We start from the raw sequence: 17591 nt of genomic DNA, 5'->3' as shown, positions 1-17591 counted from the left end.
TTTGTTGTCAGGCAGGAAATGCTGCCACTTTGTGCACAGCAAGATTCCACTAGCAGCTGTGTAATGAAGACCAGATCATCTGGTTTTTGTGATGCTGGATGAGAGTCTCCCGGATTATGGATGGGATTCTCCATCCGCCCCATCCCTGTTTTCTGGTGTGTTGCGCTCCCACCGGCAGCGGGATTCTCCCTTCCCGCAGCCGGCCAATGGGGTTTCCCATTATGGCCACCCTGTCGGGAAACCCGGGGGTGTGGGTTTGCTGCTGGTGAAGCCGGAGGAGAACCCCCCTGTCTGCCAGAGCTGAACATTGGTGAGCAATTCCGTATCCTTCTCGCAGATTTGTGCGCTATCAGGCCACCATTTTGTGCGAACGCTCCAGGAAAGTCCCGCGGCTGCCCCCCCCCCCCCCCCCCCCCAAAATTTCTCAGATCCAGCAGCTACAAACCATTCATTTGTTTCTGTTAGTGGTCTGTGATTGACACCTTCCACAAACCAGCTGTGAGCCTTGCTTCATTCATCTTCTTCACAGATGAGTAAGTCTAAGTGCTGAAACCATAATATTTACAAACATCAACCACATCAAAGACAGTTAAGTGCTGTCAGCTTCCAGCTCAGCACTTTAAAATCACTCATGTGAAGGGGTGTGCTTCACTCTCTCTAGTTAGGGGGTCCCTCTAGTTACATTAGTCCTTTTAATTAGGGGGTCCCTGGGGGGATTTCCTGAGATAGGGGGTCCTTATCTGGAGACTTGGGCGGAGAGATGGCAGATGGAGTTTAATACGGACAAATGTGGGTAATGCATTTTGGAAGGGCTAATGCAGGTAGGGAATATACAGTGAATGGTAGAACCCTCAAGCGTATTGAAAGTCAAAGAGATCTAGGAGTACAGGTCCACAGGTCATTGAAAGGGGCAACACAGGTGGAGAAGATAGTCAAGAAGGCATACGGCATGCTTGCCTTCATTGGCCGGGGCATTGAGTATAAGAATTGGCAAGTCATGTTGCAGCTGTATAGAACCTTAGTTAGGCCACACTTGGAGTACAGTGTTCAATTCTGGTCGCCACACTACCAGAAGGATGTGGAGGCTTTAGAGAGGGTGCAGAAGAGATTTACCAGAATGCTGCCTGGTATGGAGGGCATTAGCTATGAGGAGCGATTGAATAAACTCGGTTTGTTCTCACTGGAACGAAGGAGGTTGAGGGGAGACCTGATAGAGGTATACAAAATTATGAGGGGCATAGACAGAGTGGATAGTCAGAGACTTTCTCCCAGGGTTGAGGGATCAATTACTAGGGGGCATAGGTTTAAGGTGAGAGGGGCAAGGTTTAGAGTAGATGTACGAGGCAAGTTTTTTACACAGAGGGTAGTGGGTGCCTGGAACTCACTACCGGAGGAGGTAGTGGAAGCAGGGACGATAGGGACATTTAAGGGGCATCTTGACAAATATATGAAATAGGATGGGAATAGAAGGATACGGACCCAGGAAGTGTAGAAGATTGTAGTTTAGTCGGGCAGCATGGTCGGCACGGGCTTGGAGGGCCGAAAGGCCTGTTCCTGTGCTGTACATTTCTTTGTTCTTTGTTCTTTGTTCTTATTGTGTTTTACGAGTTAGTGGGTTCCCTGCGGGTGGTCTCCTCTTTTAGGGGTTCTCTTAGTGGGGGGGGGGGGTCATGGGGGGGAGGCGCGTTGGACAGATCATGCATTGGGGCGGGGGTGGGGTGGGAGTGGCTCTTGGATGGAGGTTGGGCAGGGTGGAGCCCTGGCACTGCTGGTGCCACCTGGGTACTCTGGAAGTGCCAGCCTGGCACTGCCAGGGTGCCCAGGTGGCATTGGCAGCTGGCATGGGCGCTGCCAGGATGCCAAGATGGTGGCATTTTTTGCACGCGCACGATCGGGCCAGAGTGGCCTGTGTGGGTATTGGGGGGGTGGGGGGGGATCTGGGGGCCCTCCTATACTGTGTATCCAGAGCCCCTGGCTCTGGTTTCAAATCCCACCCAGCAGCTGGTGGAATTTAAATTCAATTAACAAAATCTGGAATTGAAAACTAGCATCAGTAATGATGACCATGAAACCTTTGTCGATTGTTGTAAAAACCCACCTGGGTCACTAATGTCCTTTAGGGGAGGAAATCTGCCGTCCTTATCCGGTCTGGCCTGCATGCGTCTCCAGACCCGCCTCAATGTGGCTGACTCTTAACTGTCCCTCTGAAATGGTCCAGCTCGCCCCTTTCTTCAAGGGGAATAAGGATTGGTCAACCAGCCAGCAACACAGGAAAAATACATTGAAAAAAGAATCACTTCATCCCTTCCTAAGTGGCTCGGTGTGACATTTCCTGATAGTTGCTCCTGTGAAGTAGTTGGCGTCTCTTCGATGTGAGACGTGTTCTTTAAACACAGGCTGGTTTTCTGCCTGGGGTCTGACTGGATCTTTCTCTGCATTATAAGCAACTCCTCGATGGCACGAGGGCCTACCTGAGACAGCAGCAGTGGCAACTCCAGCAGGGCCTGCTGGTGAGGACTCAGTACGAGTGCCTGCTGCAGGGCCTCTTGGACCTGGTCAACAGTGGGCAAGAGAAGGTTACCCAGGAAGCAAAGCGACCAACCAATGACATTGGAGATTTACGGAGCCACCTGCAGAGCTACAAGGTACTCATTCTCGTTCACAGTGTGTTTTAATTTGCCCGCTGCTTTCGCAAGGGAGATGGGTGATCCATGCATTGGTGTTCTTTGATTGGCAGCTGAGAAATAGGTAGATCGATGTTCAAATACAGGAGTTACCATGCCACCCAACATCTGTCCTCCCATGCTTACAGCAGAGCCACTGAATGGGGATCAGGAACTTGTGGTATGAGGAACGGTTGAGGACTCTGGGTCTGTACTCGTTGGAGTTTAGAAGGATGAGGGGGGATCTTATTGAAATTTACAGGATACTGCGAGGCCTGGATAGAGTGGACGTGGAGAGGATGTTTCCACTTGTAGGAGAAGCTAAAAGCAGAGGGGACAGAATCTCAGACTAAACAGAGTGGATAGTCAGAGGCTTTTCCCCAGGGCAGAGGGGTCAATTACTAGGGGGCATAGGTTTAAGGTGAGAGGGGCAAAGTTTAGAGGAGATGTACGAGGCAAGTTTTTTTACACAGACGGTAGTGGGTGCCTGGAACTCGCTACCGGAGGAGGTGGTGGAAGCAGGGACGATAGTGACATTTAAGGGGCATCTTGACAAATACATGAATAGGATGGGAATTGAGGGATACGGACCCAGGAAGTGTAGAAGATTGTAGTTTAGTCGGGCAGCATGGTCGGCACGGGCTTGGAGGGCCGAAGGGCCTGTTCCTGTGCTGTACTTTTCTTTGTTCTTTGTTCTTGTTCTGAAGGGACGATCCTTTAAAACAGAGATGAGGAGGAATTTCTTCAGCCAGAGGGTGGTGAATCTGTGGAACACTTTGCCGCAGAAGGCTGTGGAGGCCAAATCACTGAGTGTCTTTAAGACAGAGATAGATAGGTTCCTGATTAATAAGGGGATCAGGGGTTATGGGGAGAAGGCAGGAGAATGGGGATGAGAAAATATCAGCCATAATTGAATGGCGGAGCAGACTCGATGGGCCGAGTGGCCTAATTCTGCTCCTCCGTCTTATGGTCATATAATCCATGGTTAATTAACCCTTCCATCTCTAGGCATTGGGTGCTAAGGTTCATTGTTGCACCCTTGATATTCCACTCCTTTGGCTGCTGTTGGAAACCACCTTTGCCATTGCAGAGCCGTTGAGCGATTTAGTCATCGTGTGAGAGTGTGTGTGAGCACTGGACACCAGTGGGCAGCAGGTCAGCATTTCAGGGAGAGAGCCGTTATGGGGCTGGTTCAAATCCTGAATGTTTACAAGGTGTTAGTCCTGGCACTAGACCTGCAGAAATGTCACGAAACGAGAGGAACTGCTTTAACTCCAGTTGGGATTAGGATATATCGATATCCAGTCCTGATGCTAGCCCACATTAGCCCATGGGCGGCTCGGTAGCACAGTTGCCCTGTTGCTTCACAGTGCTAGGGTCCCGGGTTCGATTCCCGGCTTGGGTCACTGTCTGTGCGGAGTCTGCACGTTCTCCCCCGTGTCTGCGTGGGTTTCCTCCGGGGGCTCCGGTTTCCTCCCACAAGTCCCGAAAGAGGTGCTGGTTGGTTGGACATTCTGAATTCTCCCTCTGTGTCCCCGAACAGGTGCCGGAGTGTGGCGATGAAGGGATTTCCACAGTAAGACCATAAAAAATGAAAATCGCTTATTGTCACAAGTAGGCTTCAAATGAAGTTACTGTGAAAAGCCCCTAGTCGCCACATTCCGCCGCCTGTTCGGGGAGGCTGCTATGGGAATTGAACCGTGCTGCCGGCCTGCCTTGGTCTGCTTTCAAAGCCAGCGAGTAGACATGGGAGCAGAATTAGGCCGCTCGGCCCATCGAGTCTGCTCCGCCATTCAATAATTTTTCTCATCCCCATTCTCCTGCCTTCTCCCCATAACCCCTGATCCCCTCATTAATCAAGAACCTGTCTATCTCTGTCTTAAAGACACTCAGTGATTTGTCCTCCACAGCCTTCTGCGGCAAAGAGTTCCACAGATTCACCACCCTCTGGCTGAAGAAATTCCTCCTCATCTCTGTTTTAAAGGATCGTCCCTTCAGTCTGAGATTGTGTCCTCTGGTTCTAGTTTCTCCTACAAGTGGAAACATCCTCTCCATGTCCACTCTATCCAGGCCTCGCAGTATCCTGCAAGTTTCAATAAGATCCCCCCTCGTCCTTCTAAACTCCAACGAGTACAGACCCAGAGTCCTCAACCGTTCCTCATACGACAAGTTCTTCATTCCAGGGAACATTCTTGTGAACCTCCTGTGGACCCTTTCCAAGGCCAGCACATCCTTCCTTAGATACGGGGCCCAGAACTGCTCACAATACTCCAAATGGGGTCTGACCAGAGCCTTATACAGCCTCCGAAGTACATCCCTGCTCTTGTACTCTCGCCCTCTCGACATGAATGCTAACATTGCATTTGCCTTCCTAACTGCCGACTGAACCTGCACGTTAACCTTAAGCGAATCTTGAACAAGGACTCCCAAGTCCCTTTGTGCTTCTGATTTCCTAAGCATTTCCCCATTTAGAAAATAGTCTATGCCTAAATTCCTCCTTCCAAAGTGCATAACCTCACACTTTTCCACATTGTATTCCATCTGCCACTTCATTGCCCACTCTCCTAGCCTGTCCAAGTCCTTCTGCAGCCCGCCTGCTTCCTCAATACTACCTGTCCCTTACAGATGCTTGTATCTTCATTGGAGTGTTAATGTAAGCCTACTTGTGACAATAATAAAGATTGTTATTATTTCATTACAACATGAAGCCATCTGATTAATAACACCGGATTCTGCTTAACTCTCTCATCAGACTTGAGCAGTGATTTTGACACATTTAATTGTGGACAATACACCTGTAGCTGAATGACATTCTACCCATTTAATGGTATCTGTATTTAACATAGCAAACTCCCCCCTTTGGTCCAGGACCTGAAATGTTCCAGTTGTTTTGGGGTCAGTTTAATGGGTAGCTTGACCAATGGGAGGTGAAAATTCCCCCAGGTTAGGCCCAGCCCAGCAGCTGGCAATGGAATTTTAATCAACTGACATCAGATTAGCCAAAGCGAATCTATCGAGTCCGGACGATGTATTTGGGAAGTGACTTCAATGTTAATCCAGAGGCTGAGGTAGGACTGACCCAGGCCCATAGGGTACTTCACACCCCCAATCACAGCCTGACACCACTTTCCATTTGGTGAGACTCTACTGGGTTCTGCCCCATGTACAGACTTGTACCCCAGTGAGAGTCAGCACCTTCAGGAGAGGAGGGCACCCTGTACCCCAGTGAGAGGCAGCACCTTCAGGAGAGGAGAGGGACCCTGTACCCCAGTGAGAGTCAGCACCTTCAGGAGAGGAGGGGGACCCTGTACCCCAGTGAGAGGCAGCACCTTCAGGAGAGGAGAGGGACCCTGTACCCCAGTGAGAGTCAGCACCTTCAGGAGAGGAGGGGGAGTCTGTACCCCAGTGAGAGTCAGCACCTTCAGGAGAGGAGGGCGCCCTGTACCCCAGTGAGAGGCAGCACCTTCAGGAGAGGAGGGGGACTTGTACCCCAGTGAGAGTTAGCACCTTCAGGAGAGGAGGGGGACCCTGTACCCCAGTGAGAGCCAGCACCTTCAGGAGAGGAGGGGGACACATACCCCAGTGAGAGTCAGCACCTTCAGGAAAGGAGGGGGACCCTGTACCCCAGTGAGAGTCAGCACCTTCAGGAGAGGAGAGGACCCTGTACCTCAGTGAGAGTCAGCACCTTCAGGAGAGGAGGGGGCCCTGTACCCCAGTGAGAGTCAGCATCTTCAGGAGAGGAGAGGACCCTGTACCCCAGTGAGAGTCAGCACCTTCAGGAGAGGAGAGGGACTTGTACCCCAGTGAGAGTCAGCACCTTCAGGAGAGGAGGGGGACCCTGTACCCCAGTGAGAGTCAGCACCTTCAGGAGAGGAGGGGAACCCTGTACCCCAGTGAGAGTCAGCACCTTCAGGAGAGGAGAGGGACTTGTACCCCAGTGAGAGTCAGCACCTTCAGGAGAGGAGGGGGACCCTGTACCCCAGTGAGAGCCAGCACCTTCAGGCGAGGAGGGGGACCCTGTACCCCAGTGAGAGTCTGCATCTTCAGGAGAGGAGGGGGACCCGTACCTCGGTGAGAGTCAGCACCTTCAGGAGAGGAGGGGGACCCTGTACCCCAGTGAGAGTCGGCACCTTCAGGAGAGGAGGGGGTCTGTACCCCAGTGAGAGTCAGCACCTTCAGGAGAGGAGGGGACCCTGTACCCCAGTGAGGGTAAGCACCTTCAGGAGAGGAGGGAGACCCCGTACCCCAGTGAGAGTCAGCACCTTCAGGAGAGGAGGCGGACCCTGTACCCCAGTGAGAGTCAGCACCTTCAGGAGAGGCGGGGACCCTGTACCCCAGTGAGAGTCAGCACCTTCAGGAGAGGAGGGGACTCTGTACCCCAGCGAGAGTCAGCACCTTCAGGAGAGGAGGTGACCCTGTACCCCAGTGAGAGTCAGCACCTTCAGGAGAGGAGGGGGACACATACCCCAGTGAGAGTCAGCACCTTCAGGAAAGGAGGGGGACCCTGTACCCCAGTGAGAGTCAGCACCTTCAGGAGAGGAAGGTCCCTGCACCCCAGTGAGAGTCAGAACCTTCAGGAGAGGAGGAGGAGTCTGTACCCCAGTGAGAGTCAGCACCTTCAGGAGAGGAGGGGAACACATACCCCAGTGAGAGTCAGCACCTTCAGGAGAGGAGGGGGACCCCGTACCCCAGTGAGAGTCAGCACCTTCAGGAGTGGAAGGGGACCCTGTACCCCAGTGAGAGTCAGCACCTTCAGGAGAGGAGGGGGACCCTGTACCCCAGTGAGAGTCAGCACCTTCAGGAGAGGAGGGGGACCCGTATCCCAGTGTGAGTCAGCACCTTCAGGAGAGGAGGGGGACCCATACCCCAGTGAGAGTCAGCACCTTCAGGAGAGGAGGGGGACCCTGTATTCCAGTGAGAGTCAGCACCTTCAGGAGAGGAGGGGACCCTGTACCCCAGTGAGAGTCAGCACCTTCAGGAGAGGAGGGGGACACATACCCCAGTGAGAGTCAGCACCTTCAGGAAAGGAGGGAGACCCTGTACCCCAGTGAGAGTCAGCACCTTCAGGAGAGGAAGGTCCCTGTACCCCAGTGAGAGTCAGAACCTTCAGGAGAGGAGGAGGAGTCAGTACCCCAGTGAGAGTCAGCACCTTCAGGAGAGGAGGGGAACACATACCCCAGTGAGAGTCAGCACCTTCAGGAGAGGAGGGGGACCCCGTACCCCAGTGAGAGTCAGCACCTTCAGGAGTGGAAGGGGACCCTGTACCCCAGTGAGAGTCAGCACCTTCAGGAGAGGAGGGGGACCCTGTAACCCAGTGAGAGTCAGCACCTTCAGGAGAGGAGGGGGACCCTGTACCCCAGTGAGAGTCAGCACCTTCAGGAGAGGAGGGGGACCCTGTATTCCAGTGAGAGTCAGCACCTTCAGGAGAGGAGGGGACCCTGTACCCCAGTGAGAGTCAGCACCTTCAGGAGAGGAGGGGACCCTGTACCCCAGTGAGAGTCAGCACCTTCAGGAGAGGAGGGGGACCCCGTCCCCAGTGAGAGTCAGCACCTTCAGGAGTGGAAGGGGACCCAGTACCCCAGTGAGAGTCAGCACCTTCAGGAGAGGAGGGGGACCCTGTACCCCAGTGAGAGTCAGCACCTTCAGGAGAGGAGGGGGACCCGTATCCCAGTGAGAGTCAGCACCTTCAGGAGAGGAGGGGGACCCTGTACCCCAGTGAGAGTCAGCACCTTCAGGAGAGGAGGGGGACCCTGTACCCCAGTGAGAGTCAGCACCTTCAGGAGAGGAGGGGGACCCTGTATTCCAGTGAGAGTCAGCACCTTCAGGAGAGGAGGTGACCCTTTCCCCCAGTGAGAGTCAGCACCTTCAGGAGAGGAGGGGAACACATACCCCAGTGAGAGTCAGCACCTTCAGGAGAGGAAGGTCCCTGTACCCCAGTGAGAGTCAGCACCTTCAGGAGAGGAGGGGAACACATACCCCAGTGAGAATCAGCACCTTCAGGAGAGGAGAGGGACCCCGTACCCCAGTGAGAGTCAGCACCTTCAGGAGAGGAGGGGGACCCGTATCCCAGTGTGAGTCAGCACCTTCAGGAGAGGAGGGGGACCCATACCCCAGTGAGAGTCAGCACCTTCAGGAGAGGAGGGGGACCCTGTATTCCAGTGAGAGTCAGCACCTTCAGGAGAGGAGGGGACCCTGTAACCCAGTGAGAGTCAGCACCTTCAGGAGAGGAGGGGGACCCATATCCCAGTGAGAGTCAGCACCTTCAGGAGAGGAGGGGGACCCTGTACCCCAGTGAGAGTCAGCACCTTCAGGAGAGGAGGGGGACCCTGTACCCCAGTGAGAGTCAGCACCTTCAGGAGAGGAGGGGTCCCGTATCCCTGTGTGAGTCAGCACCTTCAGGAGAGGAGGGGGACCCATACCCCAGTGAGAGTCAGCACCTTCAGGAGAGGAGGGGGACCCTGTATTCCAGTGAGAGTCAGCACCTTCAGGAGAGGAGGTGACCCTGTACCCCAGTGAGAGTCAGCACCTTCAGGAGAGGAGGGGAACACATACCCCAGTGAGAGTCAGCACCTTCAGGAGAGGAAGGTCCCTGTACCCCAGTGAGAGTCAGAACCTTCAGGAGAGGAGGAGGAGTCTGTACCCCAGTGAGAGTCAGCACCTTCAGGAGAGGAGGGGAACACATACCCCAGTGAGAATCAGCACCTTCAGGAGAGGAGGGGGACCCCGTACCCCAGTGAGAGTCAGCACCTTAGGAGTGGAAGGGGACCCTGTACCCCAGTGAGATTCAGCACCTGCAGGAGAGGAGGGGGACCCTGTACCCCAGTGAGAGTCAGCACCTTCAGGAGAGGAGGGGGACCCGTATCCCAGTGTGAGTCAGCACCTTCAGGAGAGGAGGGGGACCCATACCCCAGTGAGAGTCAGCACCTTCAGGAGAGGAGGGGGACCCTGTATTCCAGTGAGAGTCAGCACCTTCAGGAGAGGAGGGGACCCTGTACCCCAGTGAGAGTCAGCACCTTCAGGAGAGGAGGGGAACACATACCCCAGTGAGAGTCAGCACCTTCAGGAGAGGAGGGGGACCTCGTACCCCAGTGAGAGTCAGCACCTTCAGGAGAGGAAGGGGACCCTGTACCCCAGTGAGAGTCAGCACCTTCAGGAGTGGAAGGGGACCCTGTACCCCAGTGAGAGTCAGCACCTTCAGGAGAGGAGGGGGACCCTGTACCCCAGTGAGAGTCAGCACCTTCAGGAGAGGAGGGGGACCCGTATCCCAGTGAGAGTCAGCACCTTCAGGAGAGGAGGGGGACCCTGTACCCCAGTGAGAGTCAGCACCTTCAGGAGAGGAGGGGGACCCTGTACCCCAGTGAGAGTCAGCACCTTCAGGAGAGGAGGGGGACCCGTATCCCAGTGTGAGTCAGCACCTTCAGGAGAGGAGGGGGACCCATACCCCAGTGAGAGTCAGCACCTTCAGGAGAGGAGGGGGACCCTGTATTCCAGTGAGAGTCAGCACCTTCAGGAGAGGAGGGGACCCTGTACCCCAGTGAGAGTCAGCACCTTCAGGAGAGGAGGGGGACACATACCCCAGTGAGAGTCAGCACCTTCAGGAAAGGAGGGGGACCCTGTATTCCAGTGAGAGTCAGCACCTTCAGGAGAGGAGGAGGAGGTCTGTACCCCAGTGAGAGTCAGCATCTTCAGGAGAGGAGGGGGACCCCGTACCCCAGTGAGAGTGAGCACCTTCAGGAGTGGAAGGGGACCCTGTACCCCAGTGAGAGTCAGCACCTTCAGGAGAGGAGGGGGACCCTGTACCCCAGTGAGAGTCAGCACCTTCAGGAGAGGAGGGGGACCCGTATCCCAGTGTGAGTCAGCACCTTCAGGAGAGGAGGGGGACCCATACCCCAGTGAGAGTCAGCACCTTCAGGAGAGGAGGGGGACCCTGTACCCCAGTGAGAGTCAGCACCTTCAGGAGAGGAGGGGGACCCTGTACCCCAGTGAGAGTCAGCACCTTCAGGAGAGGAGGGGGACCCGTATCCCAGTGAGAGTCAGCACCTTCAGGAGAGGAGGGGGACCCATACCCCAGTGAGAGTCAGCACCTTCAGGAGAGGAGGGGGACCCTGTATTCCAGTGAGAGTCAGCACCTTCAGGAGAGGAGGGGACCCTGTACCCCAGTGAGAGTCAGCACCTTCAGGAGAGGAGGGGACTCTGTACCCCAGCGAGAGTCAGCACCTTCAGGAGAGGAGGTGACCCTGTACCCCAGTGAGAGTCAGCACCTTCAGGAGAGGAGGGGGACACATACCCCAGTGAGAGTCAGCACCTTCAGGAAAGGAGGGGGACCCTGTACCCCAGTGAGAGTCAGCACCTTCAGGAGAGGAAGGTCCCTGTACCCCAGTGAGAGTCAGAACCTTCAGGAGAGGAGGAGGAGTCAGTACCCCAGTGAGAGTCAGCACCTTCAGGAGAGGAGGGGAACACATACCCCAGTGAGAGTCAGCACCTTCAGGAGAGGAGGGGGACCCCGTACCCCAGTGAGAGTCAGCACCTTCAGGAGTGGAAGGGGACCCTGTACCCCAGTGAGAGTCAGCACCTTCAGGAGAGGAGGGGGACCCTGTACCCCAGTGAGAGTCAGCACCTTCAGGAGAGGAGGGGGACCCGTATCCCAGTGTGAGTCAGCACCTTCAGGAGAGGAGGGGGACCCATACCCCAGTGAGAGTCAGCACCTTCAGGAGAGGAGGGGGACCCTGTATTCCAGTGAGAGTCAGCACCTTCAGGAGAGGAGGGGACCCTGTACCCCAGTGAGAGTCAGCACCTTCAGGAGAGGAGGGGACCCTGTACCCCAGTGAGAGTCAGCACCTTCAGGAGAGGAGGGGGACCCCGTCCCCAGTGAGAGTCTGCACCTTCAGGAGTGGAAGGGGACCCTGTACCCCAGTGAGAGTCAGCACCTTCAGGAGAGGGGGGGGACCCTGTACCCCAGTGAGAGTCAGCACCTTCAGGAGAGGAGGGGGACCCGTATCCCAGTGAGAGTCAGCACCTTCAGGAGAGGAGGGGGACCCTGTACCCCAGTGAGAGTCAGCACCTTCAGGAGAGGAGGGGGACCCTGTACCCCAGTGAGAGTCAGCACCTTCAGGAGAGGAGGGGGACCCTGTATTCCAGTGAGAGTCAGCACCTTCAGGAGAGGAGGTGACCCTGTACCCCAGTGAGAGTCAGCACCTTCAGGAGAGGAGGGGAACACATACCCCAGTGAGAGTCAGCACCTTCAGGAGAGGAAGGTCCCTGTACCCCAGTGAGAGTCAGCACCTTCAGGAGAGGAGGGGAACACATACCCCAGTGAGAATCAGCACCTTCAGGAGAGGAGGGGGACCCCGTACCCCAGTGAGAGTCAGCACCTTCAGGAGAGGAGGGGGACCCGTATCCCAGTGTGAGTCAGCACCTTCAGGAGAGGAGGGGGACCCATACCCCAGTGAGAGTCAGCACCTTCAGGAGAGGAGGGGGACCCTGTATTCCAGTGAGAGTCAGCACCTTCAGGAGAGGAGGGGACCCTGTAACCCAGTGAGAGTCAGCACCTTCAGGAGAGGAGGGGGACCCATATCCCAGTGAGAGTCAGCACCTTCAGGAGAGGAGGGGGACCCTGTACCCCAGTGAGAGTCAGCACCTTCAGGAGAGGAGGGGGACCCTGTACCCCAGTGAGAGTCAGCACCTTCAGGAGAGGAGGGGTCCCGTATCCCTGTGTGAGTCAGCACCTTCAGGAGAGGAGGGGGACCCATACCCCAGTGAGAGTCAGCACCTTTAGGAGAGGAGGGGGACCCTGTATTCCAGTGAGAGTCAGCACCTTCAGGAGAGGAGGTGACCCTGTACCCCAGTGAGAGTCAGCACCTTCAGGAGAGGAGGGGAACACATACCCCAGTGAGAGTCAGCACCTTCAGGAGAGGAAGGTCCCTGTACCCCAGTGAGAGTCAGAACCTTCAGGAGAGGAGGAGGAGTCTGTACCCCAGTGAGAGTCAGCACCTTCAGGAGAGGAGGGGAACACATACCCCAGTGAGAATCAGCACCTTCAGGAGAGGAGGGGGACCCCGTACCCCAGTGAGAGTCAGCACCTTAGGAGTGGAAGGGGACCCTGTACCCCAGTGAGATTCAGCACCTTCAGGAGAGGAGGGGGACCCTGTACCCCAGTGAGAGTCAGCACCTTCAGGAGAGGAGGGGGACCCGTATCCCAGTGTGAGTCAGCACCTTCAGGAGAGGAGGGGGACCCATACCCCAGTGAGAGTCAGCACCTTCAGGAGAGGAGGGGGACCCTGTATTCCAGTGAGAGTCAGCACCTTCAGGAGAGGAGGGGACCCTGTACCCCAGTGAGAGTCAGCACCTTCAGGAGAGGAGGGGAACACATACCCCAGTGAGAGTCAGCACCTTCAGGAGAGGAGGGGGACCTCGTACCCCAGTGAGAGTCAGCACCTTCAGGAGAGGAAGGGGACCCTGTACCCCAGTGAGAGTCAGCACCTTCAGGAGAGGAGGGGACCCTGTACCCCAGTGAGAGTCAGCACCTTCAGGAGAGGAGGGGGACCCCGTCCCCAGTGAGAGTCAGCACCTTCAGGAGTGGAAGGGGACCCTGTACCCCAGTGAGAGTCAGCACCTTCAGGAGAGGAGGGGACCCTGTACCCCAGTGAGAGTCAGCACCTTCAGGAGAGGAGAGGGACCCGTATCCCAGTGAGAGTCAGCACCTTCAGGAGAGGAGGGGGACCCTGTACCCCAGTGAGAGTCAGCACCTTCAGGAGAGGAGGGGGACCCTGTACCCCAGTGAGAGTCAGCACTTCAGGAGAGGAGGGGGACCGTATCCCAGTGTGAGTCAGCACCTTCAGGAGAGGAGGGGACCCATACCCCAGTGAGAGTCAGCACCTTCAGGAGAGGAGGGGGACCCTGTATTCCAGTGAGAGTCAGCACCTTCAGGAGAGGAGGGGACCCTGTACCCCAGTGAGAGTCAGCACCTTCAGGAGAGGAGGGGAACACATACCCCAGTGAGAGTCAGCACCTTCAGGAGAGGAGGGGGACCCCGTACCCCAGTGAGAGTCAGCACCTTCAGGAGAGGAAGGGACCCTGTACCCCAGTGAGAGTCAGCACCTTCAGGAGAGGAGGGGACCCTGTACCCCAGTGAGAGTCAGCACCTTCAGGAGGAGAGGGGGACCCATACCCCAGTGAGAGTCAGCACCTTCAGGAGAGGAGGGGACCCTGTACCCCAGTGAGAGTCAGCACTTCAGGAGAGGAGGGACCCTGTACCCCAGTGAGAGTCAGCACCTTCAGGAGAGGAGGGGGGGCTGTACCCCAGTGAGAGTCAGCACCTTCAGGAGAGGAGGGGACCCTGTACCCCAGTGAGAGTCAGCACCTTCAGGAGAGGAGGGACCCTGTACCCCAGTGAGAGTCAGCACCTTCAGGAGAGGAGGGGAACCCTGTACCCCAGTGAGAGTCAGCACCTTCAGGAGAGGAGGGGGACCCTGTACCCCAGTGAGAGTCAGCACCTTCAGGAGAGGAGGGGAACCCTGTACCCCAGTGAGAGTCAGCACCTTCAGGAGAGGAGGGGGACACTGTACCCCAGTGAGAGTCAGCACCTTCAGGAGAGGAGGGGAACCCTGTACCCCAGTGAGAGTCAGCACCTTCAGGAGAGGAGGGGGACACTGTACCCCAGTGAGAGTCAGCACCTTCAGGAGAGGAGGGGAACCCTGTACCCCAGTGAGAGTCAGCACCTTCAGGAGAGGAGGGGGACCCTGTACCCCAGTGACAGTCAGCACCTTCAGGAGAGGAGGGGAACCCTGTACCCCAGTGAGAGTCAGCACCTTCAGGAGAGGAGGTCAGAAGATTGATATTGAAAAAGCACACTATGTATCCTAGCTCCTGTTGGTTAAGCAAACACAGTTGCGACTTAGTGAGCACTGCACACGGATTCTGTCAGTCATTCAAACAATATACATCACACATTTTCCCCATATGCCAGCCCACTTCATTCTAACTACAATCAAACTAATTTGTTGTTCTGTCTCCCGTTCCAGCTGTTTTTCCGTAGGTTAATGAATCACATGATTCTGGTAGAGCAGTTTTCTCAGAACATTCCGGAACCGATTGTCCTTCGCAGCCGGGAGATGTGGTTGAAGCTGGTTGAAGAGGTGTCTGTCCTTCAGTCACAAGCTCTGCTGAATGGGGTCCAGATGGAAACTGCCCTTCAGGTAGGAACATGAGCTGGACTTTCATCCTGACTGTGAGACGTGGGCATGCCAGACCGAGGCAATGAACATTAACCTGGGCAATACACCTGCTGGCTCAGAGACCGGAAGCTGCACCTGTCAACTCCTGGACAAATCCAGTCAGTTGAAACCCCCTCAGAGCTTTGATCTACAAGCCATTAATTAATTTCTCTTTGATATTGATGTTACTGGCTGTGATTGGCAGCTTTCACACACACACACAGCTGTCAGCATTGTTCCATTCATCTCCCTTCATTCACAGTTGAGTAACTTTGAAGTAGTCTAACCGCAATGTTTATAACAATCAAGCTTTGATTGACAGCTCCTGAACCACTTCAAACAGAGCTAAGTGCTGTCAGTTTCTAGCTGACCACTTCAAAGTCACTCAACCGTGAAGGGAGATGATTGGAAAGGGGTCTCTCTCAGGTCTGCGGGGGGGGTCTCCTTAATTTTGGGGTCTCTTGGGGTGATCTCTCTATTTAGGGGGGTCTTGTAGGGCGTTTGGTGGGGTGGGGTGGGCAGGTCTTGGATTACGGGTGGGAGGGTGGCCTTTGATGAACTTTGGGGGCAACTCCCTTAAGAGTTTCCCCCTTGGCCCACTGCGAGGTCCACTGCATCAGAGCCCCGTTTGTCGGGACCAGTAGTAATTCCGCCCACGTGATTCCTGGCCCAGAAGACTGGAGAATCACACGGGCCCGGAGAATATGGTGCCCGGCCGTTATGTGAGTTCTCCCCGATGCTGAGTTCTCCGCCTCATCGTTGGCCCTGCCACTGACGGTGCAAGACTGAGAATTCTGCCCATTGATTCCTCAAGTAGAATTTGGCGACAGAATTTGCTTCATTAAACTTTATTAATGTTTTATTTTTGGAACTGAAGGCTTGGACCGAATTCGAGGTGGACCACGCGTTCCTGATGGGGGAGATGGAGAGGTTGAATTCGGCAATCCCCTCCGTCGCCTAGTGGAAGAGACAGAGGAGCGATTGGCCGAACGCGTTGACGCCTTTCAGGTGAGACCTGCCCAGGTGCAGCCTGATCTCACCTTGTTGATTGTGGGGAATGTGCTGCATTGTGGAGTGAGGCAGACTTTACATCGGGCCAATGTAACCGGCCCACATACTGCCTGCAGATCTGCTATGTCAGAAACTTCATTCCGTATTCGAGTGAGAGAAGGCTCTTCGCCGGTTCGATGTTTACAGCTTGGCTCCACGATTGTGGAGTGGTTACTGAGGAGAGGGGAGAGGGATAAGGCTGGGTCAGTGAGATGGCCTGCTCACTCGGAGAAGTTTCCAATCTCCCACAGAGAATGCCGGATATTCCTCTAATTACAGACCAATCTCCCCTCACACCCCCGCCAGGAAAAACCAGCAGTCAAACCAGAGAAGCTTGACAAAATGAAGTATTTTGTTCAGGAAAATCCTTAGTTATGAAAATTGGAGATTGGGGTTGGGGGTGGGGTTCGGGGGTTGGGGGATAGGAGAGGTAGGGGGGTTCAGGGTTTGGGGATAGGAGAGGTGGGGGGGATAGGAGAGGTAGGGGGGGTCGGGGTGTGGGGGGGGGCTGGGGGGCTAGGGGGTTGGGGGGGTAGGGGAGTTCGGGAGTGGGGGGGTTCCTGGGTTGGGCGATAGGAGAGGTCGGGGGGTTTGGGGTTTGGGGGATATGAGAGGTGGGTGGGATAGGAGAGGTAGGGGGGTCGGGGTTTGGGGGGAGGATGGGATTGGAGGTGGGGGGTTCGGGAGGCAGGGTGAGGGGGGGCAGGGCGTTTTAGGGGGTGGGGGCATAGGAGGGTTTGGGGTGCAGGGGTGTGGGCGTTGGGGGGAGTGGGGGGGTCTGGGGGAGGATGGATTGGGGGTTCGGGGGGTGGGGGGGTGTTTGTCCCACAATTAACAACCCCCCAACTGATGAGGAGTCCGTTCGCTTTTCGATTGGTTGAGTGCCCTGTGAGGATAGACACACTTACTCTGGGGTGGGCAGGGGCTTTGCTGAGGGTGTGGGGTGAAGCATAGGGGCCAGTGGTTAAATGTCCAGGGATGCATCCTACCAGAGTTGGTGACCCTGCCTGAGAAGCAGACTTACCCATTGGTGCTTAGCACAGTGGTTAGCACAATTGCTTCACAGCTCCAGTGTCCAGGTTCGATTCCCCGCTGGGTCACTGTCTGTGCGGAGTCTGCACGTTCTCCCAGTGTGTGCGTGGGTTTCCTCCGGGTGCTCCGGTTTCCTCCCACAGCCCAAAGATGTGCAGGTTAGGTGGATTGGCCGTGATAAATTGCACCTTAATTACCAAAAAGGGGTGGTGTTACTGGGTTACGGGAAATAGGGTGGAGGTGTGGGCTTAGGTGGGGTTCTCTTTACAGGGGCTGGTGCAGACTCAATGGGCTGAATGGCCTCCTTCTGCACTGTAAATTCTCTGATTCTAGGACGGTTGTTTGAACGTTCATATTTTGTCCAACGAATTCTCTTCTTCAATCTGACAGCGAATCAGGAGGAACCTGGATGGGAGCCAGGCGGGAGTGGACGAGGCCCTGCGGAAAGGGAGGTCTCTCCTGCACACGGTGAACAGCCCTGAGCTAGACAGTCAGCTCAGCACCTTGGAGGAGAGCTGGCTTTCCTTCTGCAACCAGGTTAATCGAGAACTTCACCGACTGGAACTGCTTCTGGAGCACAGGCTACGGTTCGTGAAGATGTCTCTCTCAACAGTTCTTGGGCTGGATTCTCTGT

At 55.6% G+C, this 17591-nt stretch overlaps 1 protein-coding gene across 2 annotated transcripts in view; it reads left to right on the top strand.

Annotated features, from left to right (window-relative positions):
• Window positions 1–17503, top strand: part of LOC140406132 (uncharacterized) — a 430113-nt gene extending 412610 nt beyond the window's left edge. For both annotated transcript variants that reach the window (XM_072494284.1, XM_072494278.1), the window contains 4 exons: window positions 2445–2645; window positions 14684–14857; window positions 15753–15883; window positions 17348–17503. In XM_072494284.1, coding sequence (XP_072350385.1) covers window positions 2445–2645; window positions 14684–14857; window positions 15753–15836 — 459 coding nt within the window. In that variant the 3' untranslated portion in view covers window positions 15837–15883; window positions 17348–17503. The remainder of the gene's footprint in view (window positions 1–2444; window positions 2646–14683; window positions 14858–15752; window positions 15884–17347) is intronic.
• Window positions 17504–17591: the final 88 nt, after the last annotated feature.

Source organism: Scyliorhinus torazame, chromosome 2, assembly GCF_047496885.1.
Source record: "Scyliorhinus torazame isolate Kashiwa2021f chromosome 2, sScyTor2.1, whole genome shotgun sequence".
NCBI classification, from domain to species: Eukaryota; Metazoa; Chordata; class Chondrichthyes; order Carcharhiniformes; family Scyliorhinidae; genus Scyliorhinus; species Scyliorhinus torazame.
The sequence above is the reverse complement of the archived record's forward strand: the minus strand, read 5'-3'. Positions and strand labels throughout refer to the sequence as shown.